Raw genomic sequence first — 27,547 nt, 5'->3', positions numbered from 1 at the left:
AATGCCCATCAAGCGAAAAATGACAAGTGTTTGTCGCCCTCATTTGTAGCTAATCTGATGGTAGGGTAATGCTGACATTCTCAGCCTACAGCGCAATCTACAAGGTGCATTTCAACAGTGATCAACGCCTTTTCTCATCAAGCGTCCCGTGTCCATACTTTCGAGCAGAAGTGAAGCGAAGCCTTCCTGGAGTGACATCACATTGTCTCTTGTGACAAGGCAGAATTTGCGTGGAAATTTTAATCTTGTACGTGTGTGGAGACTTGGTAATTATGTACAGTCTTGTTATGTAAAGCATGAACAAACCACATCGGTTGTACTTGAAGGGCGGGAGTCTACTTTTATGAAAACACCTATTTCATTCTTGCAGGTAATTATTATACACTAACGTACATATAATAAAGAATCCTACACACTGTATCTTTAAGTAAATAATAATAAATGAATAACTGCAAATTATTAAAAGATGCCACCATGGCCCAAAATAAGAGGTTCAGTGGTCCTCACCTGTCTGTATCTCTCAAAATCTCAAATTTAAGAGATGACTATGCAGCAGTTTTTAAAGGACACAGTGACTAGCTTCATTATGCCTATGCATGCCCTGCTAATGGCAGAGAACATAAAGAAATGACTTCTTGATGGAGACAGTCTGATTATTTGACAAGGCAGCGCCAGCCTGTTCTGGGGATGTAAGTTTTTAAAAGGAATTTTAATTGGGAATCTGATCGAGTCCTTTCAGCTTCCACCTTTTTCTTTTTCCACTTGGGGTCACCACGGCCAATCAGATATGGCTCTACATGTTGATTCGGCACGTTTTATGCTGGATGCCCTCCCTGAGGCAACTCCACATTACATGGAGAATGGGCATGAGTGGGAATCTAATTATATGTAAATAAAAACAAACATGCTAACAGAACAAATGAGTTAAACCCATGAGCTAGTTCTGGCAGATAACTCAGGCTGCCTTGCTCTGTAGTCGTTTGTCATGCCTCACTCTCATCATAATGTACCCAAATACTTCCTGAAATTCGAAGGGACTGGGAGGGCTATTAAGACTCTATTTCCCAGGTTGCACCTCTGGCTATGAATGGCACCATTGCTGCATCAATGTCACTGCCTGCTGTCCAGCACACACCGATTCTGTTGGCTGGTCAGGCAACCTTTTTTTTTTACCTAAATGCTTCTGTCAGTTGCTGTGTCTTACTTTCTTGTTTAAGGGGGGAAAGGTGCGTGATCCTCTGACCTCAAGGGATGACTGGTTTTATTTCACCTCTCAGCTCCGTGGATGCAGTCACGTTTGGACAGAGACTCCTATCACATGGAAGCCGCATTGCCTAAGGGGCCTCGCTAACAGCAGCTTGAAGACGTTGAGGTTCTTTTACTGCCCACAATGTCTCTGTTATCTCAGCAACGGCATGCACTCTTTAATTACTTCCTGCTTCCAGAATGCTTCGCCGACACACGGTGTTTCTAGCAGCCGCAGTGCACCCCATTCAACACACCCCTCAAAAGTAATGCACAGGTTTGTTGCTAAACTGAATCTCAGTGAGACTATGGTTCTCTTTGCAACTGGGGAGCTCAACCTGGAAATGCACTCGGCTCTCACATGGCAGTTCACTGGCTAGAACAGTCCCCTCGTAGCTTTAGGGGCTCAGGAGAAGGGCCACGGCAAAAGGGGCCATGGCATCACATTAGCAGCTTCAATGAGTATTGCATTCTCCTTGTAGCTCAGGGGCTCAAAGTAATGACCACATGGCGAAGGCCCCATGCCCTTGCACAACAGAAGAAGAAGATGCCGTGTGTGCGTAAGCTGTGCTCCTCCAATAATACACCTTTTGGGGGGGGGTTACAGTTTGTATTTGTGTATTTAAACGGTATGTATTTAATTAAAAGTAAAAAAAAAAAAAAAAAAGTGTGGAGAGTGAAAGACTGTTTAGCTCAGTGTTGTAGATAAAAACTGAAAGTCTCACAGCTGATAAAGCAGAGAAGCTGCTTTCATCAAAATAAATCTACCCCTGACATTTTCAAAAAAGGCTTTTAGTGCTCCCAGACAAAGTTATTGATGGACAGTTTCAGTTTAGTTATTGGTGGTGTATATTTTGTAGTGCTGAAGTCAACAGGTTACATTTCAGTGAGATGTCTGGCAGTGTCATGTTTGTTAAGAAACACACAGTTAATGTTAAAGGACAATTTGTTGTAGTCAAAAAGTGATGTTACATGATTTAAGTGAAATGTTTGTAAATAAAAACAAAGCTAATGATATTGGTAGCAGTTACAGTCAAAAAGGAAGGAGCAAATGATGAATAAAACATGTTTTCAAAGTTTTCATAAAACTGTAATGGTATCATTAAGTATTCATATCGCTACTCGGTATTGACGAGTACCCAAATGTATATACTCGTACTCGGTCCGGAAAAAAGTGGTATCGGTGCACCTCTAAATGAAAGTCAATGAAAGTCCAGATTTCTTGTGTCGTTTGGGCTTCATTGCCCTTCGTTAAGTGCTGTGTGACCAGGTCTTAAGGGGCTCCAGGGGAGTGGCCTCATGGCAAAAGATGCCAGGCCAATACACAGCTCACTACATAGTATAGTCCCAACTTAAAGAGCTCAAGGGAATGTCACAGTGTGGTGTTGGGGTTATGCATAGCTTAGTAGGTAGTATATCTCTGTATGCTAAGGGGCTTGATGGCAGTCACCACGAGGTGAAAAGCACCAGGCCAATGCATAACAACAGTCCATCAGGTAGTATACCCACTCAGTAGCTCTGGGCTCTGAATCCATGCAGTTTTAGGAGAACTGAATTCTACAGCTAATCATCACTCCCCAATATCACAAGTAATATTCTGCAGGGAGCGATGTGGTCAGAGCCTAGACTCCACACTGTAACTTTGTGCTGTTGGTGCAATAAAGATTATCAAACAAGAGCCATCTGACTGAACTCCCATTATGTACACAGCTATAACATATATGTGTTTAGTTGGTCATGATTTCTGTTGCATGTCCATGACCTCAACCTATAATCCTACCACTAAAGTGCCCTTGAAAAAGGTCCTTAAAACAGAAGTTGCTCCTGATGTACAGCTCAGGGTCTTGTGTGTGTAAAAAGCTCAGTGTCTGCCTTACATAGAGGAGTGCCATAGACACTCCATGTGAAGGCGCCACCCCCAGCATCTGGCTTCTCTGATTGGTTAAATGTGTAAGGCTCACACAGAAAGAAACAAACACTGGCTTACTTCTGTTCTTCTGCTAATCGTAGATCTGATATTGAGTCAAAGACCCTTGAGAGCCCAAATCCACATTCAGATAAGCTTTAATTATAACTCCTACAAAACGTAAGCCACAATCTACATTCAGCTTTAAATAGTCAAAATGTAGCCCTCAGAAAACACAGATTTAGAATCATCACTTTGTTCAAAATGGGCTTATTTTCTATCTAACTTCTTAAGAATATCTGCAATCTCCAACCTTTAGTTGCACTTTTAAGCACACACTCTGGAATGTGGTGTAAACAATTATTAACTTAGCCCTAGTTTAATAAATAGACTTCTTTGAAGTCAGAGTGAATCATTACAGCATTATACAGTCAGGTCCAGAAGTATTTGGACAGTGTCTTTATCTAATTTTGCCTCTTACACCTCCAAAAGGAAGTTGAAATGAAAGATACGAGGTCTGTCCATAAAGTATCGTACCTTTTTATTTTTTTCAAAAAATATAGGGATTTGATTCATATGTTTTTACGTCAGACAAGCTTGAACCCTTGTGCGCATGCGTGAGTTTTTCCACGCCTGTCGGTGACGTCATTCGCCTGTGAGCACGCCTTGTGGAAGGAGTGGTCCCGCCGCCTCGTCAGATTTCCATTGTCAGGAAATGGCGGAATGATTTGGGTTTTTTTTTTCCATCAGAATTTTTTCACAAACTGTTAGAGACATGGAGCTGGAAACCATTTGAAAAATGTATCTGGCTTTCGGTGGAAATTTTACAGGCATCACAGAGAATAAGGACTGTTACTACAGCTTTAAGGACTGCCCACAATGGCGCTCGACGCGCCACGCTTTGTGCCGCCATCGAGAGGCAGAAACCACCGGATCATTTCTAAGCTGATGGCTCTGTGGATACGAGACCATCGTGTGCACTTTCACTGGTTATCACAAGAGCTGGACATCAGCCATTTTCCGGCAGATTTCACTTTTAACAAGAGATTTTGTGGTGGAGAGCCGCGCGGAGGCTTTGTGCGTCACGACGGATTCGCTGATCGACTGAGACAACACCTCCGTTTCGGCGTGTCAGAGGACAAGTTGGGACATGCCTATCTCGGCTTTCAATGCTTACCAGTCCAGTAAGTATCAGAGAAATTGTGGAGAGCTGGGCATGTCCCAACTTGTCCTCCGACATGCCGAAACGGAGGTGTTGTCTCAGTCGATCAGCGAATCCGTCGTGACGCACAAAGCCTCCGCGCGGCTCTCCACCACAAAATCTCTTGTTAAAAGTGAAATCTGCCGGAAAATGGCTGATGTCCAGCTCTTGTGATAACCAGTGAAAGTGCACACGATGGTCTCGTATCCACAGAGCCATCAGCTTAGAAATGATCCGGTGGTTTCTGCCTCTCGATGGCGGCACAAAGCGTGGCGCGTCGAGCGCCATTGTGGGCAGTCCTTAAAGCTGTAGTAACAGTCCTTATTCTCTGTGATGCCTGTAAAATTTCCACCGAAAGCCAGATACATTTTTCAAATGGTTTCCAGCTCCATGTCTCTAACAGTTTGTGAAAAAATTCTGATGGAAAAAAAAAACCCAAATCATTCCGCCATTTCCTGACAATGGAAATCTGACGAGGCGGCGGGACCACTCCTTCCACAAGGCGTGCTCACAGGCGAATGACGTCACCGACAGGCGTGGAAAAACTCACGCATGCGCACAAGGGTTCAAGCTTGTCTGACAAACATATGAATCAAATCCATAGATTTTTTGAAAAAAAAAATTAAAAAGGTACGATACCTTATGGACAGACCTCGTATGTTATTGAAGTGCAGATGTTCAGCTTGAATTCAAAAAGGTTTAACCAAGATATTGGATTAACCCTTGAAGATTGTCATTTTTATACACAGTCCCTCCATTTTCAGAAGCTGAAAGTAACTGGACAAACTAGTACAAACTGCATTATTGTGCAAGAAGGAGATCAGTGAGGGAAGCAACCAAGACACCCATCACAAAAGTGTGACTGGACAAACTGCACATTATGCAACTTTTCTGTTGAATCATCAGTTAAACAAATTTATGGTGGAGTTGCAGAGACAGATTTTTGTGAAAAAAAAAAAGGTGTGAAATTTCAGCTACAGTTTCCCAGAAGGCACCTGGGGAAACTCTAACTTGGATTTGATCAGTTTTCTTGCAATAAAATCCTTTTGTGTTCCTCCGCTCCACTATGACCTTGTGTCCGGTGACACCACAGGCAAAACTTGCACAATGCAGAGTTTCTCCAATCACAGCCACAGAAGCCTATAATGTCTTCAGATTTATCACTGGTGTCTTGGTGGCTTCCCTCAGGAGTCTTCTTGCATGGTCACTCAGGCAGATTCACCGCATAGTACTATACTGTGTGCATTTCTTAAGAATTAATGTAAATGATATCCAAGATTTATTCAGCAACCTGAAAATGTTCATATCCTTGTCTAAAGAAAACTAGATGTAAAAGTGACGCTTTGTATTTGAACCTTACATTTAATCTGTCCGATACTTATGGCCTTGGAACATGGAAGGACAGTGTATAAACATGGCTGTAATTCCTAAATGGTTAATGCAATATTTTTGTTAAACCACTTGGACTAAAGCTGGATGGCTGCACTACAACACATCTTGATTATTTCAGGGGTGTACAGAGGCAAAAAAAATTTGGCATTATCTGTCCGAATACTTATAAACTCAATTGCAACATCAACATAATTGTCAATTTTCATCAGAGCAGCAGTGGTTGTGTTGAACTCACAAAGAGCTGGAGGAACTTGAGGATCCTCTTGTGCGTGAGTATATAAAGTGCGTTCCCCGTGACCGGGTCGATGACAGGCAGCCTGTGAATTTTGTTTTTGATGAGGGTGTATACGGCATCAAACAGGCTGCAAAAAAAAACAGAAATATGAAGAAGACCCACACAGTTTGTTAAAAAGCAAAAACTGTAAAAATTTTCATGATTAGCCTATAGGTGCCAATTTGGGCAAATAACAAGCCAAGACTACAACCTGCACTGAGTGTCTGTCTGTGACACATGGGCCCTGCATCAATTCATCTCAAACACAACCTTAGCTCGAATAGCCATGTCAGTATCCCAGAACCAACTGCAGTGCAAGATCGCAGGTGAAACTTTATGACACTTAAAATGTTAGTCGAAGATATTTTTTCCAAGATTGAACTTTTGTGACACGGCCAAATCTGCAGGTGTATGGGGCTATTCACAGACTCTATCCAAACCTGAACAGAAAACACACAAAAACGATTCAGAGCAGAAAGAACATGAAACCATAACATACCTTGCATCAGGTGATATGTTCACAAGAGGTTTGAATGTTGCTTGAAGGTAAACCTCTGCAGCAGAGAAATAACATTTTATCTCACTGGTGGAATCTCATGCAACACAAACAAAACCACAGTAGCAAGAACACGCTGACCTCTCCACGTCTCGAGCTTATGCTCCTCCAACTCGTATATCTGCACCTGAAACACAATATGTTGGCTGAATTCAGCAGAGGGGCAAAACCAAAAATGTCATGCAAATGTTCGGCCTGAGGAAGACCTACCATTGGCGACTTATAGTATCTGTGTAGTATGATGATGAAATCTGTGATTGTCAGCATCCCTGCAATGAAAACCAGCATTAAAATGACTCAAAGAACAGAGACCGTTTACAGGCTGTGGTTCAAACACGTTTACAGGCTGTGGTTCAAACACAATTACAGGCTGTGATTCAAACACCAACTCACCTTCACACATTTCACATTCATTTTTCATCACATCCTGATTTAAAACCAAAAAGAAAAACAGACAACTGACTGGTAATCTGTCAACTGGAGCTACGTAATTAACTAAATATTTATTTAGTCTTTGGCTTGTTGACATTTCCAACCTGCCTGATCACAACTTAATCCTGAATGTCAACCTGCGAGGTATGACATCATTTTGCACTGCAACACATCAACTCTGAGTTCCCTCTCTGCAAAGTTTGAAACATTCATAATTTTCAAACAAAGCTGGAATGAAAACTACCTGGATTAAACTTTATTTATTCCTACTTTTCTGTGAAGTCTGCAAAGATCTCAAATTTCACCTCTAGTGCAGTTATGATAGTTTTACTTGCAAAATACAACTAATATGAACTATTTGCCATTTAAATTCTTAACTACCAACCAAGTAAGACAACTGTCACACTACTGTGCAACAATACTACATATACACGTCACTGGTGGAATCAAATGTCAAGCCTTCTTATGATGAAGTAAGAGTGGTATCCACTGATTCACTGTGCACTCTTCATAATGCTTTTTTTATGCAATATCTTTACCTGTATTTTATTTTATTATTTGGCTCTAATGCTGAAGTGCTGGAATTAACAAATATTATCTCATCTTAATTTTAACATTATCAACAGCCATTGTACATTGAGTTACAAATGTAATCAAATCTGTCTCCTGTGGGAGTCATAATTGTTGGCAGTTTTTAAAAATCACAAAACTGAGCGAAAAACAGATTCAAAATACATCAGATCACAACATAATGTTACACAGATACGTTTGCTCTTCAAAGTCTGTGGAAGTTTTTCCTTCCGTTTATTCCGTTCTCTTATCCTAAAAGATCCAAACAGCTCAACAGGTACCTTCTTTCCTGTGCAGGTTTAAGAAGTCTCTTACCCACAAAGCTCTGCTTTTCTGTGTCCCATAGTGGAGCTGCACGCACACCGTTGGCTACCAAAGCAAAGAATGCTTTCTTAACCTGCAAGCAACATTTCAGAAGGAAAAAGTCAATAAGATTTATGCTGACATTTGAACGAATAAATGCATATATGTGCATTTTTTTAAATAGCAAAGAAGAGTAGATTTGATCCTTTCTGACATCATCAGAAAACAACTTTTTTCTTTTAACTGATATGACATTCCTCTGTAAACACTGGAGTTTCACATTATTCAGGAGGTACAGGGTAATCCCCCCCAAAACCAGAACCCATAAAAATTGTAATAAATCCTACAAAGCAAATTTCAAGAAATTTGCTGGACTATTGTTCCAGTCATCTTCTCCAACATGTCTTGATGAACCAAGGAAAAGCCATTTTGCCTGGAAGCCTATTTCACCAACAAATCATACCATTTGGAGCATAATTTTGAAAGGACATGGCTTTTATGTAAAGCGACCAAGATAAGTGAAACTTTGGGGAATGATCGTACACAGACTGAAGTTTAATCCATTGTAGGATTTATTACAATTTTTATAGTTTCTGTTTTGTTTTGTTTTTTTGGGGGGGGGGTCACTGCAGTTTTGTTTTTTTTTTAATCACTGCCACATACAAACTGTAACTGAAGCAGTCAGAGAAATTGGGTTGTTAGTTTCTAACAGGGTGTAAACAGTAACCCTGGCTCATGATAAGGTTAAAATCAGAACATTGCTGCCAAGTTTCCATATAAACAGACAGAAAACTGAAACTTGAACTATGCAACAGTTGGTCTGATGATCTCCAACCTCTACATCTTGAACATTCTCCCTGATATTTTTACACTGAATTCTGCCTAATCACACTGAAAGCAAACATTGAACCTTGGAGCATCATTTTTGCTGCAGCCCTCTGTTTTTTTTATGGAGAGTATGCTGCTCATGGTTCGGTACATGTAAAATAATGCAGTTTTCAATGTCAGTTTCTTGTTGCACCCCTTGTTAATAAATAATCAGGTCCAAAGGAAGCAACACTCAACTGTTGCATGACTTCAGTAGTAATACAGCACGATACTTGGATTAGCGACATCACTTGTATTGCACCTGCAGCTTTGTAATGCTAGATACACAATTAGTGGCTACGGGTCTTGCTTAGGCTTTTTGTTTCAGAGTAAAGCAGTTAATAAATAAAAGGTACAAAACTAGAAGGTCAGTGAGAAACTCAACAAAAATATAAACGCAACACTTCTGGTTTTGCTCCCATTTTGTATGAGATGAACTCAAAGATCTAAAACTTTTTCCACATACACAATATCACCATTTCCCTCAAATATTGTTCACAAACCAGTCTAAATCTGTGATAGTGAGCACTTCTCCTTTGCTGAGATAATCCATCCCACCTCACAGGTGTGCCATATCAAGATGCTGATTAGACACCATGATTAGTGCACAGGTGTGCCTTAGACTGCCCACAATAAAAGGCCACTCTGAAAGGTGCAGTTTTATCACACAGCACAATGTCACAGATGTTGCAAGATTTGAGGGAGCATGCAATTGGCATGCTGACAGCAGGAATGTCAACCAGAGCTGTTGCTCGTGTATTGAATGTTCATTTCTCTACCATAAGCCGTCTCCAAAGGCGTTTTAGAGAATTTGGCAGTACATCCAACCAGCCTCACAACCGCAGACCACGTGTAACCACACCAGCCCAGGACCTCCACATCCAGCATGTTCACCTCCAAAATCATCTGAGACCAGCCACTCGGACAGCTGCTGAAACAATCGGTTTGCATAACCAAAGAATTTCTGCACAAACTGTCAGAAACCGTCTCAGAGAAGCTCATCTGCATGCTCGTCATCCTCATCGGGGTCTCGACCTGACTCCAGTTCGTCGTCGTAACTGACTTGAGTGGGCAAATGCTCACATTCGCTGGCGTTTGGCACGTTGGAGAGGTGTTCTCTTCACGGATGAATCCTGGTTCACACTGTTCAGGGCAGATGGCAGACAGCGTGTGTGGCGTCGTGTGGGTGAGCGGTTTTCTGATGTCAATGTTGTGGATCGAGTGGCCCATGGTGGCGGTGCGGTTATGGTATGGGCAGGCGTCTGTTATGGACGAAGAACACAGGTGCATTTTATTGATGGCATTTTGAATGCACAGAGATACCGTGACGAGATCCTGAGGCCCATTGTTGTGCCATACATCCAAGAACATCACCTCATGTTGCAGCAGGATAATGCACGGCCCCATGTTGCAAGGATCTGTACACAATTCTTGGAAGCTGAAAATGTCCCAGTTCTTGCATGGCCGGCATACTCACCGGACATGTCACCCATTGAGCATGTTTGGGATGCTCTGGACCGGCGTATACGACAGCATGTACCAGTTCCTGCCAATATCCAGCAACTTCGCACAGCCATTGAAGAGGAGTGGACCAACATTCCACAGGCCACAATTGACAACCTGATCAACTCTATGCAAAGGAGATGTGTTGCACTGGCAAATGGTGGTCACACCAGATACTGACTGGTATCCCCCCCAATAAAACAAAACTGCACCTTTCAGAGTGGCCTTTTATTGTGGACAGTCTAAGGCACACCTGTGCACTAATCATGGTGTCTAATCAGCATCTTGATATGGCACACCTGTGAGGTGGGATGGATTATCTCAGCAAAGGAGAAGTGCTCACTATCACAGATTTAGACTGGTTTGTGAACATTATTTGAGGGAAATGGTGATATTGTGTATGTGGAAAAAGTTTTAGATCTTTGAGTTCATCTCATACAAAATGGGCGCAAAACCAAAAGTGTTGCGTTTATATTTTTGTTGAGTGTACATGCTCTGGATAGACAGCCCATGGTTTTGATCCTTTTTAGCAGGATAGATAACTGACAGAACATTGTTAGTTGTAATAGGACTGACACTTGTTGATACTCTACTTTCAGCCCCTTGGCAGCAAAACTGTAAGATTTTCTCATGATATGCTACATCTGGGACAAATGCCTGCATGCAATTTATATCAACTCATGATTTTTTGAAAATTATTAACACTTAGTTTGCATTTTTGCACACTTTTAGTGTAGCACAACATTCAATTTCCGGCATAATCTAAATTTATGCCCACAGAGTGAAGAATCAAATCACATTCTACCTCGGTCAGTACTCTCCGAATTCAAATATGAATACTGACCATATTATTTTGATGCCTATTTTGATTCACAAGCCATTTAATGCAGATGATCAGGCTGCATTGAGGGACATCCTGAGAATTCCCAGGATGTCTACTAAGTTGCTAGATATCATAACCGGTCTCTGACTCCTTCCCACTGAATCCTGGTGTTCATTAGTGACATGTTCTGGTTTCTACTCTGTTCAATGCTTGTATAACCTGGAAATTGGCTAAGGTTGTATAATCCATCAATTTGGGTGCCTTTTTCTGTGAACAAAGGTTCACAGTCTTAACTTTGGGGATAATGCTGTAATGTTTGTGGAATCAGGGGATGTCTTGCTTGCAGCACTTGAGAATCTGAGTAAAGCCCTGGACAGACCGAATACTGAATGATGAATAATGAGCCACGTATTATGAATTTTTTTGTGAGTCAAGTTATTCAAGAAACGTGGGAGAATAGAGGCTCTTAAAGGCAGATTATTCAGATAATGAGGCTCATCTCTAAGCGTAGTGCTAATTTCGTGAAGTTCAAAATTTAGCCAAAATGGCATGGGGCAATTTGTGTACAAGGTACTATGAGGATAAACAAGGATGTTAGAGGCATGTTAGTAGTGAGTACGAGGCTGTTGGAAGCCCATTATCTGAGTACCTGACGGCTATGAGGACAGGACAGGCTACCTGCAACAGAGCAGGTTCCACTCTGAGAAAGCCCTTGTAGCCTGTTTTTAACATCCGTTTCCCGCAATTCCTACAGAAGAACATCATATATGTGGCTCATCATTCAAATAATCACTGAAATTTCTAACAAATCCATATGTGGCTCATTATTCATGGCTTTATTATTTGATCTGACCGGGGCTTTAGGAGTCAAGACTGTCTCTGTTTGTGATTGTCCTGCATCAAGACTGAGATCAGACTTTCAATGACTTCCTAGATACAGCCATCATGAGTGTTATCTGTATTTGGTGAAATTGTTGATTCTATTAAAGATTCACTTATCTCAACAGGGACATTCGCATCTCTGGGAGCCCAGCCTTTCAGGTCAAGACATGCCTAAGACAGCTGGAACAGTCTGTAAGCCAGAATTCTTTTGGGGGCATGTAAAACCACAAGTTCAATCATGAGCTTGGGCAATGTCTGGGATGGTATCTCTCTAGCTTACATAGGTTTCTTGGGCAGTAGCTATGTCCTTTGTCAACCTGGGGAGCAGGGTACCCTGTGTGCCTGTACCCTTGCAACATATCAGGGCTAGTAAGGGTGATGTACGGTTGCTGAAGTTGGTGGGAGAGATGTGACTGTCCTACTCTGGGTACACTGCACTGCAAGGTGTATTTGAAAATGGGGAAGCAGATAAAGTCCTGAAGTCACCAGACAGAGAAGTCTGTGATTGTGCCATACCTTGCCAACTGCTCACAGAGAAGAAAGTTTAAGTCTTTGGTTCCCATCTTGACAGCAGGTCCTTTTGTACCCACAGCAATCACTCTGTCAAATGAATGATTACTTGGGAGACTCCTATAGGTGTACTAATTCCACCGTGAGGGAGCAGGAGCTACAACATTTTCGACATGCTTCTCTGGGGATGATCCAACATGCAGAACCCTCAGTGCTGAGAAAGCCGGCAAAAGAAAAGGACAAGAGGACAGCAAACATTTCATCTGCCTGCAGCAGATGGATGACTGCTTTCTAGAGGTGGAGATGGACCTGATGTTTGCCTGGGTAGTTACCACACAAGACCCAGGGTGGTCGTGTAGTGGATGCAGTGATGCTCAGCATGGTCCCAGACCTGTCCTGAATGTCAGTGGTACATGATGCGTATTTTTCAATGTTTCATTTAGTATAATGACTGCATTTTAATTGTATGTGTCAGAAGATAGTTACAGAATAAAATAAAAGCCATGAAATATACATACAGTATACTCTAAAATTGTATATAGGATCTAAATCTAAAAAATATATTTTAGATCACACTGGACGATACATCCAACTGATTGGTTTTTGTTCCCCAGACGTTCTGTTTCTTCTCTGAGTTAGTACATATATGTATGTACTAACTTTGAAGGTCATTTTTCTTACTACTGCCACCTGTTTTTTTGAGAATAGAGTAGATTAAATGCATCCACTAGACAACCCCACCACTAAAGCTTGGCTTTAGTTTATTTGGTAGTTGAAAATCTACACTTAAAAGACAATAGACGTCATTGAGATTACTGTTTAACAGCTTTACATGTTTACTTTGCAGACAGCGTTCCAAGGCAAAATGCTCCTGCTGACCAAGTAGTTGGTGAAAAAAGAACCATCGGTACAAACCTGGAGTGCTGTATCGAAGACAACCAGCTTGGAACTGGTAGAACAATGTTCATAGCACTTGTGGGATTTCATAAAGCGCATATAAATATCACTCTCTGGTTCAGCGCTGCGAGAAAAACGGAAGACACATTTAGATGAGACATTGATCTCTCAGGGAAATATGAAAGCTTGGGAACAACACTTTCAGCTCTGTCTAAACAACCATTATGGTTCTGGACCACTTACTGATCCATCCCAGTGATAATGAGGCTCGCTTTTAGGATACAACACAAAAATAGAGGGACAAACATGAAGCTAATGTTACTGTTGTAGCTCAGATATTGACACGGTGGCACCACTAACAATTATTACATTAAGTAACCTATTATAGCTGGATAATTTGGTTCTAATTTAATGTGCAAAATGGCGACATTTGAATTTTTGCATGTTTCATGACCGCAGATGATAAATTATTTCCAAAACTCAAGCAGCAGTCATAAAATGTAAAAAATAATTTACAATTACACAAAACAGAAGAGAAGTGCAAAATTAAGATGTTTGGTATTTTTTCAAATCACAAATAACCAATTATTGATTAATAAAGTAATAGGGACTTTAAAAAAATCTGTGGGTGAGACAAACCAGTTTCCTTATGCATTTTCTTTTGGTTCCAGGAATAAAGACTAAGAAAATAGCTCTTCGTCACGATGTGTGCAGTCATTTATCATTTATTTATATTTTCATTTAAAAAAGTTCTGACCACAAATGAAAGAAACTGTCACCCTGCCAACAAAGGTACAAAACAGAGGTTTGGGTACCCATTAGTGTGCACTATACGAGGTCTGTAAGAAAAGTAACAGACCTTTTTTATTTTTTGCAAAACTATATGGATTTGAATCATGTGTCATTTAAACACACAGCACACACACACACACACACACACATTATCTTGGTCTGAAAACTACAGTGCATTTATCACATTGTGGCACCAAATATAAAGTCCAATAACAAACTTTAACAGTGACACACAAAATTATAAACATTCTCAGTTAATTCTGAGGCAAATTTGCAATACTTGCACTTGAAATCTGCAATAATTACAAAAAACAGAGACTTTAAAAATGATAATAACAGAATTACTACCTGTCCCTTGGAAAGTGAAAGACCAGCTGTTGTGGTTCCCGCTATAATGTGACAACGTGCAGAAATGTACAAAAGACAACAAAGAGGTGGCGGCACAAGGTCACTTACCATCATCATCGAGTCAAGTTTCTCCAGCATGCCTTCGAAACAAACCGTAGACCTAAGCACACAGACAAAGCACAAGTTCCGCCGTTTAGAACGCACAAAACGCGACTAAACTTGGCTGTAAAAGAGTGAACCTACTGTCTCCTCCCCCGACCCAGTGCGCCCCGCGCACAGCTGCGGCGCCCGCAAATCACGCGCAAACGACCTGACGACGGTGACACCCGCGCGCCGTCGAGCGGCCAACTGTACAGACACTTTAAATATGCTCAAAGACGCACAACACCCCCCCTTTAAAAGCCAGAGTGGAACAGTCCCGATCGTCTGCTGGCAGTAAAGACGAACCGAAAGCGAGCACGCGGGTCAGACTGCTGCCGCGGCGCGAAAATCGTCACGACTCATGTGCGTTCAGTCCCGCGATAAATAACGAGAAAAACAAACACAAGGCTTGCCCACAGAGTCCTTCACAACACAGGAAGCAGTGCGCACTGGCGGACACACCCCTTCAGCAGAAGGACCGGGGTGCTTCACCCCTGGAACTAGAGACTGGAATGGACGTCACTTGACTAGCGGCGTGCCGCACGGCGGCCATTACTAAGGGTGGAGAGAGCCGCCTTGACCCAGTTAAACCGAAGTGAAATGAGGGGAAAAGAGCAGCCCAGTGCTTCACCATCACTGCACAACTACAAAAACAAATTCTCCAATACTAAAACGAATGGTCTTAATGTAATTATGTAAAACAAATGTCTAAAGTCGTTATGTTGCAATTAATATCAATAATACTGAGACTATAACTCAACACCATAAGTTATTTTCATTAAGCTGCGTTCACATTCATGCAAATACGAAAACAAAAATGTTTAAATATATTTATGTATATATACTTGCAGTTGTTTAATATGATATGTACGTGGTGGTCACAGACGGCATTTAAATTTTAACAGTGTGGTTGGGGGGGATGGAGGAGGTACTTTTTACCCTGACTGAGGGTCAAAAGTCATAAATTATGAATGGCTTTATATCTACTTGTAATAAAATGTTAGTAAAAATCATATATATGTTGTCATTAAAAGACTAGCAGTAATATTACAGTGGAAAAAAGCAGGTAAATGAGCACAATGGCAAGGCATACTTCAGATTTATATTTAATACATAAGGATTTTTTTTATCCAGGCATGTATGGGTTCGTTAGAGCGTTTAATCAGCTTGAATACAACTTACAAGGCTTCAGTTATAAAATCCATCGAGAATTATGATGTCAGGAAAAAACCATCACAGGTAAATGAACAGAATGGCATATTTTCCCCAAATTTCCACACAGTTACATAAAACATTTTTTTCTACCAGACATTTATGGGTTCTTAGAAAGAGAAATGAAAGGGCTTTTAAAACAAGCCTACTTTTATTAAAATCTGTTAACAAATAGCGACAATAGAGAGAGAAAAGCAGCACAGTTTGTCATTTCCCCAAATTTCTGCATTTTACATAAGTTTTTTCACCCATGCATGCATAGGTTCATTGGAAAGAGCTTTCAAAGGGCTTTAAAACAGCCTACATTTATTAAAATCCGTTAAGAAATGGCGACGCCTAGTGCAAAAAAAAAAAAAGCGGGTCAGTTTATTATTGATGATCGGACACATTTCCACCCTTAGTAATGGCTCCTTCCTGTCCTGAGCGACACTAATAGATTGAGGCGCGCAACGTCCATTCCAGGTCTATATTTCCATGGCTTTCACCATATTAGGAATCCTTCGTGTTGCTAAGCAGCAGAAGCTGGGGAGGCTGAAGAGCAATCCACACAGGTCCAGGCTCCTGTCAAAAGCAATCCACTCAGAGCTCATACCTCTTGTGCTTTTATTTTTTGAGAAAAAAATGAGTTTGATGTGTTGCCAGTTTACTCTAATATAAAATGTTATAGTATCTCTTTGGAACTTTTCAGGAAGTTTCATGACAGTATAAATAAGATGTGCATTCTAACCGCATGAGGATTTCAACAAGGGTCTATCGGTGTTTGTGACATCATAAGTCAGGCTGAGCATAAAAGCCGACCAGCCTCCTACAGATCTTGTGATAGCCCCAAGGCTTTGGGACCCACACTTGGGAGTTGTACTGAGGTACTACGCAAAAGGTCAAGGTGCAGAAAACCATCTCAGTTTCACAACCCCACCAAAGCTCAGTTCCACGCAGGGCGAAATCCATAGACTTCCTGAAGGATATTGTCCCTGAGATTCAGTAGCATCTAGTTCCAGCCCAGGGCCACCCTGAGTTCATGACAGCCTGTTAGCTTGCAGTCATTTGTCCAAAACTATCAGAACAAAAAAATATATGGTTTAAAATCTACCTCCATGACAAAGAATCCTTGCCAAAATTAAAGCATTAAATCTGATCTCAGCCCTGCAATACAAGAATAATACTACACAGTGGTGCCACATTGATGATACAGTACAATATAATAATGCATGTTTGTACAAACCGTAGACGTAATCAGTAATTGTTCTTGACATTTACAAAGATTTAAAAAAAAGCCTCGGCAACATCCTCTATTAATGTGCTGACAAAATAAAGAAGACGCCATCATCACGGCTGAGGAATATGAATTTAAACAGTGTTATTTATGACAGGCTCCTGGCACCAAATGTGCAGTGTCATGGTGAGAGGAGAGATTTGCACATGCAGTGTTTGTGAGGACACGTGGATCCCTTTGGCCCTTCATTTGTATGTATAGTCAGAACAACGCACTGCAGCAGGATTTAACAGTCTGCGTATGTGATGCTAGGTGCCAAAACAGCACCGTGATGCAGCGCTTTTCCAGCCAAAAACCACTTCTGCACTTTCATAGATCTCCCCCTGCAGCTCCACAGTGGACGTGCAGCCTGTTTATGCACCACAGTAAACTCCAGCACAGGCACACAGAGAAGCGGCTTTAACATTTTTAAGCTGAATGGGGGTAAAAACTGAACAAACTTTGTAATGAAGAAAAAAAGACAGATGGAATTTAGGTCATTAAGGAAAAAGAAAGTGACAGTGAGTCCATCATGAGGATTTGGTGTGGTAAAGATCACCAGCAGATAAGACTGCTGATGAATTATTGATTCATGTCCTCTGGCTACAATCCACAATCCACTCAAAAGCAGAACGGTGGTGACACAACCTCAGGTAACAGATCATCAAAAATCGTCAGAAAAACAAGTGTCACATCCTAACGTGTGCAGTGTTGAATTCTGGCAATCCTTAAAGCCTACTCTGAAATAAAAAATATGTTAAATATGTTTTAAATTATTGTTTTAGAATTTTTAATTCTTGCAAAATTGTCAGTTTTCTTTAAACAGTGAAATTATTTTGATGATTATCCTATTTGCGCATACGCAATAATCATCTCAAACAACTGATAGAGCAGGGTGGAGCTTATGTGATAGTCCCTGTCTGTGTACTTGGATAAGACACTGAATCTGCATTGTCTCAGTCCACCCAAGCTCTAAATGGGTACAAGCTTTGGCTTGTGGAAGTAATCTGTGTTGGACTGGCACCGCTTCATGCTGTGCAATATGGAGATAAGCAACGACCCGATGGGCCTCATGGCCTATACATGACGTACGGTACTTACTTTCTTGTTGATGCACACATATGTCCTAAGAGTATCACATCCAGGACACTATGGATATGTAAAATCCATGGGTCTATTAAAAATTTGTTACATTTTTTTCTACAAAAGGGACAGTGTCTAAATCAATCCCTGTGGTTGTGACGGCGGCCCCACTGGCCACCGCCGCTTCAGAACACAGTGGCATACATTTATCAGTTATACTGGCGTACCACTATGGGACAAAGTTAAGGTTCAAGATTAATTCAACAAATTTATAACATTAAAAGCGATACGCCAACCAGTTCATAACACATTTCAGTTGATTTATCTGTCTGAATATCTCTGTAGTGGTATCTATTACTTAACGATCGCCTTGCAATTCTTGCATTTTATATATATATATATATATATATATATATATATATATAAATCAACTACGAGGAAGTGGACTTGTTACATACAAACAAACATTCATTCTTAAAATAACTGGCATTCATCTTTAATTGGCTGCTGCATTTCAGCAGTATGACTCACTTGTTGTGAGGTAGAATGCAGCAGCACAGGGCTCGACGAGAGGATTGGGGGCTTAGCAGCCAGAAGGCTGTAGCGCTGTCCTGTGTCCGGGGGTGTGGAGAGGGAGCGGGAACGGGAGTAGGAGCTGGAATCCATGCGTATGGGGCTCGGGCTGTTCTGCGGGGCCTCCTGGGTGAGCACAGGTTGGCTGGATACCTGGGTTGGTGTAGAGGGTGATGAGAACTGTACCGAAGCTGTGGAGAGATGCAACAGGAGGCTTATTATGCATCTTTTCCTCCCTCCTCTCAGTGTCAGTGTTAACGACATGCAGTATGAGTTGTTGTTAATTGGCTGAACTTGGAAGACTGCAGCATTACAGTCTCAGGATGTCCCGCCCACAGCTAAATCAGAGCTCTGATATGCTGGGAAAAACTACACTGGCTTATTCAGGCGATTTCTCTTCTCATCATGCAGCCACAATAACTTTGTTCATTACATAATAAACGTCAGTGAAGCAGGCTCCTCCTCCGGTGGCATCAGTCAAACGACAGCACTCACATGGACTTTTACGCCAGGCAGCACAGGCCAACATGAGACATTCACGCTGCCTTGGCTCCACCCCACTGAAATATTTCTGAGGCTGGACAATGAGTTATACAGCTCCCAAAAAGGTTCACATTTCAAGGTCTGAACCATGACACTTTCCAGCTGATCCTGTCTAGACGTCCAGCACTGCTGACTAAAATGTGAGTGTGTGATGAAGCAAAGCCAAGACCATGGAAATTTCACATGGCGGAGAAATCACAGCTGGGCAGTGGGAAGGTGTGAGGTTTGATTTCACTTATAGGGTTTGTTTTTAATTCCGTAACAGACCCGACATTTTTACTACATTTCAGGAAAATCAGCTTCTTACTAATCCTGCTAATGAACAAACACAAACAGGAAGAAACATTTTCATGACAGAGGTTGTAATTTGTACATGCTGTATGTTGAAAATGTTTTTTCTGCATCGTTTCTCCTAAATTAATGTACCTCTATGAAACCAACCTGACCTTAAATGCTAACATTTTTTCTCCCAATGTATGCAAATAAATAAACAGCACAGATTCCAAATGGCACTTACAGCGGGAATCTGTACTGGTTGAACCAAAGTTTCCACCAGAAAGAAGACAAATATTATGGCACAGGAAAGACTCTCCTCCCATGATTACCACTGATACATACAACCTAGAAGTTGTTGAGAACTTCACCTATCCAACATCTCCAGCTCGCTCTCTATTGATGTGGAGGTAAATAGTCAGATCGTCAAAGCAGCAGCAATGTCCAGACTGAACAAGAGGGTGTGGAATAACCCCAGCCTCACTGAACAGACCAAAGTGGACATTTACCAGGCCTGTGTGCTCAGCACACTCCTCGACAGCAGCAAGACATGGACAACATACATCAGGCACGAGAGGAAACTTAACAGCTTTCACCTGAGATGCCTGCGGCGCACTCTGCACACCCAGTGGCTGGATAAAATAACCAACATTGAAGTACTGAAACACACCAACATGTACAGCATATTCTCCACCCTTAGTGAGAGGTGCCTTCGTTTGCTTGGCCATGTCAAGTGAATGGACACAGGCTGGATCCCCGAGGATCAACTATATGGTGAGCTAGAAAAAGGTGCACAATTGATGGGACGGTCAGGTCTGCAATACAGAGACGTCTGTAAAAAGGACAGGAAGGCAGCAAACATCAGTGCTGGTGACTGGGAGACCTGTGCCTTCAATTGTTAAGCCTGGCGCCATGCTGTTAAGCAAGGCATTCTGGAAGCAGAGGAAGGAAGAAACACACCCTTTGCTGCAAAAAGAGTCAAGAAGGCGAGACAACTACAGCCTCAGTGCACATCGCCATGCACCTGCACAAAGTGCAGCAGAGGCTGTCATTCCAGGTTTGGGCTCGTCAGCCACTCCTGAAGATGCAGACAGACCAGCACCTCTAACTCCTGAAGCTACACCATCGTCTCTCGTAGACAGAGGGACATCGAAGAGACGAAGAGCTGGTCAGGTTATACAGAATCATGGGATTAAATTCCCTGCTATGTTGATGATGCAAATGTATATATGCCTGTTTATGAGGATAATTTCAAAGCTGGATGTAGGGGGTGGTACTATTTTGCAAAATTAAATGTTGCGGTGTATTACCCCCTTAAAAGTATGGGGAGGGTTATTATGAACAAGAAAATGCACATCATTGACCAAATGATTCTAGTCTAACCACCCTGTACATACTCCCTGAAGTCAAAACCGCCCAAACATGCATTTTTCACTCCAAAACGCTGCCTGGCAAAGGTAGGGCATCTCTGTCTGGAGGTTCGGTATGTTCGAGATACCTCACATTCCCTGCTGAAATCATCTTTTGCCTCATTAAGGGCCACAAGAAGCTCCCCATGGACTATGACCGATATGTTGAGAAACAGACCATTATTGACATATATGCTCATATTATTCAAACCTCACAATATCTACAATGTTCCTGTAATATTATTTTTGTGTGTGATAAAAGAAAATGTGACTAAAATAGCTTTCTTTACTGGTTTACAGGCTCTTTGTCATCGCCACGCAGCATTTTGGCGTGAAAATGCATTACTCAGGAGTTTTCGACTTCAGGGGGCATGTACAGGGTGGTCAGACTATATCATTTGGTCAATGATTTGCATTTTCTTGTGCATAATAACCGTCTCCATATTTTTAAGGGGGGTATTTCAAAATATCTGTGCTAACACTAACCCCTATTGGAGGCTAACTTGATTGCAGTGAAAAATTGGATATCTTCCAATGTTCTACTTTTGAATGCAGATAAGACCACAGTGATTGTTGTATACCCTGCCAGAGTGCGATATTTTTATGATCAGGTGAAATTGTCTCTGGATGACTGTATGATTCATCCCAGTGAAGAATCTTGGTGTGAGCTTTCATGCAACATTGTCTTTTTATTTACATATTAATGAGGTCGTTAGGATGGCCCACTTCCATTTTTGAAATTTCACATGTTTGGCGGATGCAGAAACTGGTTCGTGTCTTTCAAAACTGACTATTGCAGTGTTTGGTTTTCTGGATTACCACTAAAGAGTATGAGATGTCTGCAGATGATTCTGAATACTCCTGCTAGAGTCTTTACCCAATCAATCAATCAATCAATTTTATTTATATAGTGGCAAATCACAACAAACAGTTGCCCCAAGGCGCTTTATATTGTAAGGCAAGGCCATACAATAATTACGTAAAAACCCCAATGGTCAAAACGACCCCCTGTGAGCAAGTACTTGGCGACAGTGGGAAGGAAAAACTCCCCTTTTAACAGAAGAAACCTCCAGCAGAACCAGGCTTCAGGGAGGGGCAGTCTTCTGCTGGGACTGGTTGGGGCTGACGGAGAGAACCAGGAAAAAGACATGCTGTGGAGGGGAGCAGAGATCAGTCACTAATGATTAAATGCAGAGTGGTGCATACAGAGCAAAAAGAGAAAGAAACACTCAGTGCATCATGGGAACCCCCCAGCAGTCTAAGTCTATAGCAGCATAACTAAGGGATGGTTCAGGGTCACCCGATCCAGCCCTAACTATAAGCTTTAGCAAAAAGGAAAGTTTTAAGCCTAATCTTAAAAGTAGAGAGGGTGTCTGTCTCCCTGATCCGAATTGGGAGCTGGTTCCACAGGAGAGGAGCCTGAAAGCTGAAGGCTCTGCCTCCCATTCTACTCTTACAAACCCTAGGAACTACAAGTAAGCCTGCAGTCTGAGAGCGAAGCGCTCTATTGGGGTGATATGGTACTATGAGGTCCCTAAGAAAAGAAGGGACCTGATTATTCAAAACCTTATAAGTAAGAAGAACAATTTTAAATTCTATTCTAGAATTAACAGGTAGCCAACGAAGAGAGGCCAATATGGGTGAGATATGCTACCCAAAGTGGCAATTCTGATCACTTCACACCTGTTTTGGCTTTCCTTCACTGGCTTCCAGTGACTGTAAGACGTGATTTTAAGATTTTGTTGCCGACATACAAGGCTCTAAATGATCACACACCTACTGTGTTTACCTTGTTTAACCTTACGTTCCTTCTCGTACCTTATGATCACAAGATGGAGGCTGGTTCTGTCTGTAGGTTTTAGAGCCTTTTCCTACTGGGCTCCTACATTGTGAAAAAGTTCCCCTTTTAATATTTCAAAGTGCTTGTCAGTTGAATCTTTTAAGGGAAATCTTAAACTGTATTTATTTTCTTGTTTATCATTAGTTTTATTGCTTTATTTTATGTTCACCATATTTGCGATTTTTTTAGGTGTATTTGTGTTTGACATTTAATATAAACTGTTTTTATCTTGTTTTATTATCTTAAGAACCTTGTAGGTTTTTTCCTTAATGTGCTGGTGACCAAGTGGTTAGCGCACTTGGTTTCACTGCGGAATGTTCCAGATTTAAACCCCACCCCTGTCACATTTCTCCATGTAATGTGGAGTTGTGTCAGGAAAGGTTTCCGGCGTAAAACTTGTGCCAAATCAATATGCAAATCCACCTTGGATCTGCTGTGGTGATCCCGAGTGAAAACAAGGGAGCAGCCGAAGGGAGTTACTATTATTGACAACTGGAAGTTGTGCTTGTCAGGAAAAATTCTGTCCTTTCGCACATCCTTTTGGCAAATTTTTCATATCTTAAAACTCAAGAACTGTAAAACTCTCAAAATCTAAATTTTTAAACATGAATACTGGAAGGTCAAAGCTGTGTGTGCCATGCATTTATGACATACAGAAATACCTTTTTGGTTTTTTTTTTACTGAATTTTGGGTTTCAAGCAGGAAATGTACTAGAGGCCCTGAAATACTCACATCACTCACTAGATGGCGATAAAAGCTGCTCAAATGTGCAGTAAAGTCTTAACTATTTCAGAAGTTAACTTTTGTCAGATATAAGATGGGCAACAGCCACAAATCAACTTCTTGCCCTTGCCCTTATCTTGCCCTTATGAGCAAGTTACATTTATTATTATTTTAAAACAACCGTTCAAACCTTGATTTTAATTCTGGTGTGACCTGGCATCGAACCAGGGTTGCTACAGCCACAAAGCACTGAGTCCTGGGTGTACTAGATGCTCACAGCATGCTCTCCTGGCATTTTTATTATTAATAATAATAAGTTTAATGAACATTATATAAAATCCACATTAACTAATGTTTAACATCAATCTTTGAGAACAGAATTCAAGGAAACTGGAGCTACTGGAAGACCCTTGTACTTTGTGGTTAATTTTCCTGGGTCTGCTTGTGTGCTATCTCTTGACATTTACTTGGTGTGCACCAGGCCATTTTGGTGTGTCCTGCTTCTTCCTCTGTGCAGCCTTCTTATTTTAGCCACACTGCTGTGGCACATTCCACAGGAGGAGATAACGGCAGCTCTGCAAGCCCACTCCTCAGCCTGCTTTAAGAGAGGACAGACACCATAATATAATTAATAATAATTTATTAATTTATATAGCGCCAAATCACGAGTAATCATCTCAAGGCGCTTCACAAACATTTAAAAGTAGAATAAAATGAAATAAGATTAAAACACAATAAAAAAAAAATAACCATAAAAAGGTAAAAGAAGTAAAATAATACAATGAATAAAAAAAGACACAATCATATAAAATACTAATGATAAACAGGGAGAACAGATGTGTCTTCAGCCTGGCTTTAAAAGTCTTTCTTTTTTCTTTTTTTTTTAACACCACTTGCCAATAATCCAGGGAATGGATGCAAGGTTGTAAGTGGTGTCAATAATGACCATATCAAAAAATAACTGTCATACTTTATATATTTACTTAGCTGTTTACTGCTTCATCACATTGTTAGCTTAATTACAGTGTTGTATAGTAACGAAGTAAAAATACTTCACTACTGTACTTAAGTACATTTTGGGAGACTTTGTATTTTACTTGAGTTTTTTAAATTCAGCTTACTTTCACTTTTACGTCACTACATTTCCGACCTTAATTGCACACTTGTACTCCGATACATTTTCTATGCGTCATGCCGTTACTCGTTACAAAAAAACACACACACACGAAAAAAGTTGTGTTTTCAGCCAGAGGCACCACTGATTACTAGTGACTGCAACGAAGTCAGGCCAATTTGTCATGAGGCATGTCCGGTAGGCTTTTTTGCAGTTGCGCACTTGGGGGGTGTTTGTCAGGAAAACAATTTCTCTACATTGATTACAGACCTGCAGTGGGTCTGTAATCAACTTTTCTGCAGCGCGGCTTTGCTTTGAACCTTGAACCAATCGAAGCAGTGATTCGCAGGTCGAAGCAGTGCTTTGATCTACGATTTGTGGATTTTATTTCGCTTTATCCTAATTTTTCCCGCTAAAACCCTGAAGAGCATATGTCTGTGAGTAATATTTAATATTTTTATGTTAAACCGACCTGTTATGGTCTTCTGAAACAGTTGATAGATGTATTTCATAACTTAATAACAGGACCAATGCTAACGTGTTAGCATGTCTATGGTGTTTTCAATGTTAAAGGTAGCATTAAGCTGTTCGTATCAGCACGTTTGTGTTGATTTGTGTTCGTTGTCGTAAAAGAATCAAATTGTAATTTTTTTAATTTATTTTTATTCATATATTATAGCAAAAACAATAATAGTCTACATAATAGACAATAATAGTCAATAATAATAGACTAATAATGTTACAATACAATTTTAGAGAAAGAGACAAAAAGAACCTAATGAAACAAAACAACAGGAAAGATAAAACCATGTAACAATGAAAATAAATAAATACATATAGAAATAAATAACTGTTTCCTGTGAACACCTAGTGATTAGCCTACTCTCGTTTAGGTTTTGAAACCTTGTTTCTGAAGTGTTTTTGTGTGATGTGCACAATTTTCAGTACTTTGACTAATAGTACCAGTCATTTACAAGCCTAGATAAACTTTTAGAAAGAAAATCAGTCCATTTTTGATTATTAACATTTACTTGTACTTTTACTTTCAATACTTGAGTACATTTAGTTGTACATTACATGTCATACTTAAGTACAATAAATACTAGATACTTTAAGACTTTTACTTGAGTAGCATTTCAGTCGGTTACTTGAACTTCTACCAAAGTCATTTTTTTAATGGGTATCTGTACTTTTACTTTACTCGTAAGTGTGATTTTGCTTAATTACTGTAAACTGAAATGATTAGGTTTCTGAGAACTCACCAAAAGGGTTGAGTCTGGTTTAAAGTCGGTGGCATAAAATTTTTGGTCGAATCTACCAAGCTTTAAAAATTAATGAATAAATACAATAAAATAATAAAGGTCCCCCATGCTTGTCAGTAGGAACCAGCGGGGAGCTTACTGGTGTATATAGACAGTGGACTCCAGGCAGATGAGTGCATTATAGTTCACAATCAGACAGAGAACATGCAGTCAAATCCAGCTGTATTAATGTTACAGCTCATCACTTTTACAGCCAGGTCTCTTGAAATAAGTCAGTGGATGGATACATGAACATATCCAAGTCACTGAATATGTCCTGAACTTCATTTACATCAATCAAAATACAAACAGTGAGGTACTATACTGGTACATCTGCCTGGAGTAGGCACTTCTCACAAACTGAGTGACTGGGCAAGAAGGAAACCATTGATGACAGGAATCAACGCCGCCATAAGTCAGACAATGCATGTTGTTCTCCTCAAATTGACAGCAGTGCTGTGTTGATGTCACAGCCATAAAAGCAGACACTGACCGCGGGGCGCCCAGTGATGAGCAGACGGGGTGTTGTCAGTCATGCGGCGTGATAACCAGATGACCTCACTGATTGGAGACAGTGCAGCAGTGAGGCCGCTAAAATCCCAGCAGGCGCAGCTACAACTATCTCTGAACAGTTACACAGTGTAACACAATGTTCCACCAATACATGATTATCAGACGTGCACCTTTGTCCAGCAGGATGCATCAACTCACATGAGACTGCAAACTGCATCACGGCAAATCATTCAACTCAAGGTTCACAATCTAAGGTGACAAACAAATTACCCAAAATCATCCTCAAGTGGTCAGTATTAAAATTTCTGTTATGTATGGTACCTGATGTGCGGTTATGATGTCACAAAACACAACTTATGGTTCAGGTGGGGGAACCTTCATGACAAAATCATCTATGTTGCCAGGTTCACTTAAAATAAGTGACTCTGGGCTTTTTTGTTTTATGTTCTGGGAGATGTAGGTCTTTTTCTTCTTTTCTGATGACATCTGCTTTGGGCAGAAATTTCAAAAAGCATCAAATATTTAATCAGTTCATTGCATGTTGAAGGGATATATTAGTGACGCCTCATCGATCTTCACAGGAGATAAAGAAATTATGTTTTCTGTAGACAAATACTAAACTTACAGAAATCTTTTATGAAGAAAATAAAGAAACAAAAATTTGATTAAATAAAAATTATATCATTGCACGACGGTAGATTTGTTATCTTGTTAATGACTCCAGTTTGTACAATTTCTGCAAAAAAAAAAAAAAAAAAAAATTGTAAGGAAAGGTAAAATGGTAAATGGACTGCATTCATATAGCGCTTTTCAATCTGCATCAGATGCTCAAAGCGCTTTACAAATAATGCCTCACATTCACCCCAATGTGAGGGTGCTGCCCTACAAGGTACGCACTGCACACCGGGAGCAACTAGGGGATTAAAGACCTTGCCCAAGGGCCCTTAGTGATTTTCCAGTCAGGCTGGGATTTGAACCGAGGATCCTCTGGTCTCAAGCCCAATGCTTTAACCACTAGACCTTCACCTCCCAATCTAAGGTTTAAGGAGGGATTTGTAAGAAAAAAAT

The 27,547-nt window shown here is 40.8% G+C and overlaps 1 protein-coding gene across 3 annotated transcripts in view; it reads right to left on the bottom strand.

Annotated features, from left to right (window-relative positions):
• Window positions 1–27,547, bottom strand: part of LOC117521369 (5'-AMP-activated protein kinase subunit gamma-2-like) — a 61,392-nt gene that overhangs the window by 9,466 nt on the left and 24,379 nt on the right. Inside the window, exons 1-8 of one of the 3 annotated variants that reach the window (XM_034182662.1) lie at window positions 18,721–18,807; window positions 14,610–14,661; window positions 13,380–13,485; window positions 7,892–7,973; window positions 6,785–6,843; window positions 6,656–6,701; window positions 6,518–6,572; window positions 5,980–6,106 (exon numbers count right to left, since the gene is read on the bottom strand). In XM_034182662.1, coding sequence (XP_034038553.1) covers window positions 5,980–6,106; window positions 6,518–6,572; window positions 6,656–6,701; window positions 6,785–6,843; window positions 7,892–7,973; window positions 13,380–13,460 — 450 coding nt within the window. In that variant the 5' untranslated portion in view covers window positions 13,461–13,485; window positions 14,610–14,661; window positions 18,721–18,807. Of the gene's footprint in view, window positions 1–5,979; window positions 6,107–6,517; window positions 6,573–6,655; window positions 6,702–6,784; window positions 6,844–7,891; window positions 7,974–13,379; window positions 13,486–14,609; window positions 14,757–18,720; window positions 18,808–27,547 lie in introns of those variants that run through there. The other 2 variants (XR_004563926.1, XM_034182663.1) reach the window with 2 other exon arrangements.

This window comes from Thalassophryne amazonica, chromosome 12 (genome assembly GCF_902500255.1).
Source record: "Thalassophryne amazonica chromosome 12, fThaAma1.1, whole genome shotgun sequence".
Classification (NCBI taxonomy): domain Eukaryota; kingdom Metazoa; phylum Chordata; class Actinopteri; order Batrachoidiformes; family Batrachoididae; genus Thalassophryne; species Thalassophryne amazonica.
The sequence above is the reverse complement of the archived record's forward strand: the minus strand, read 5'-3'. Positions and strand labels throughout refer to the sequence as shown.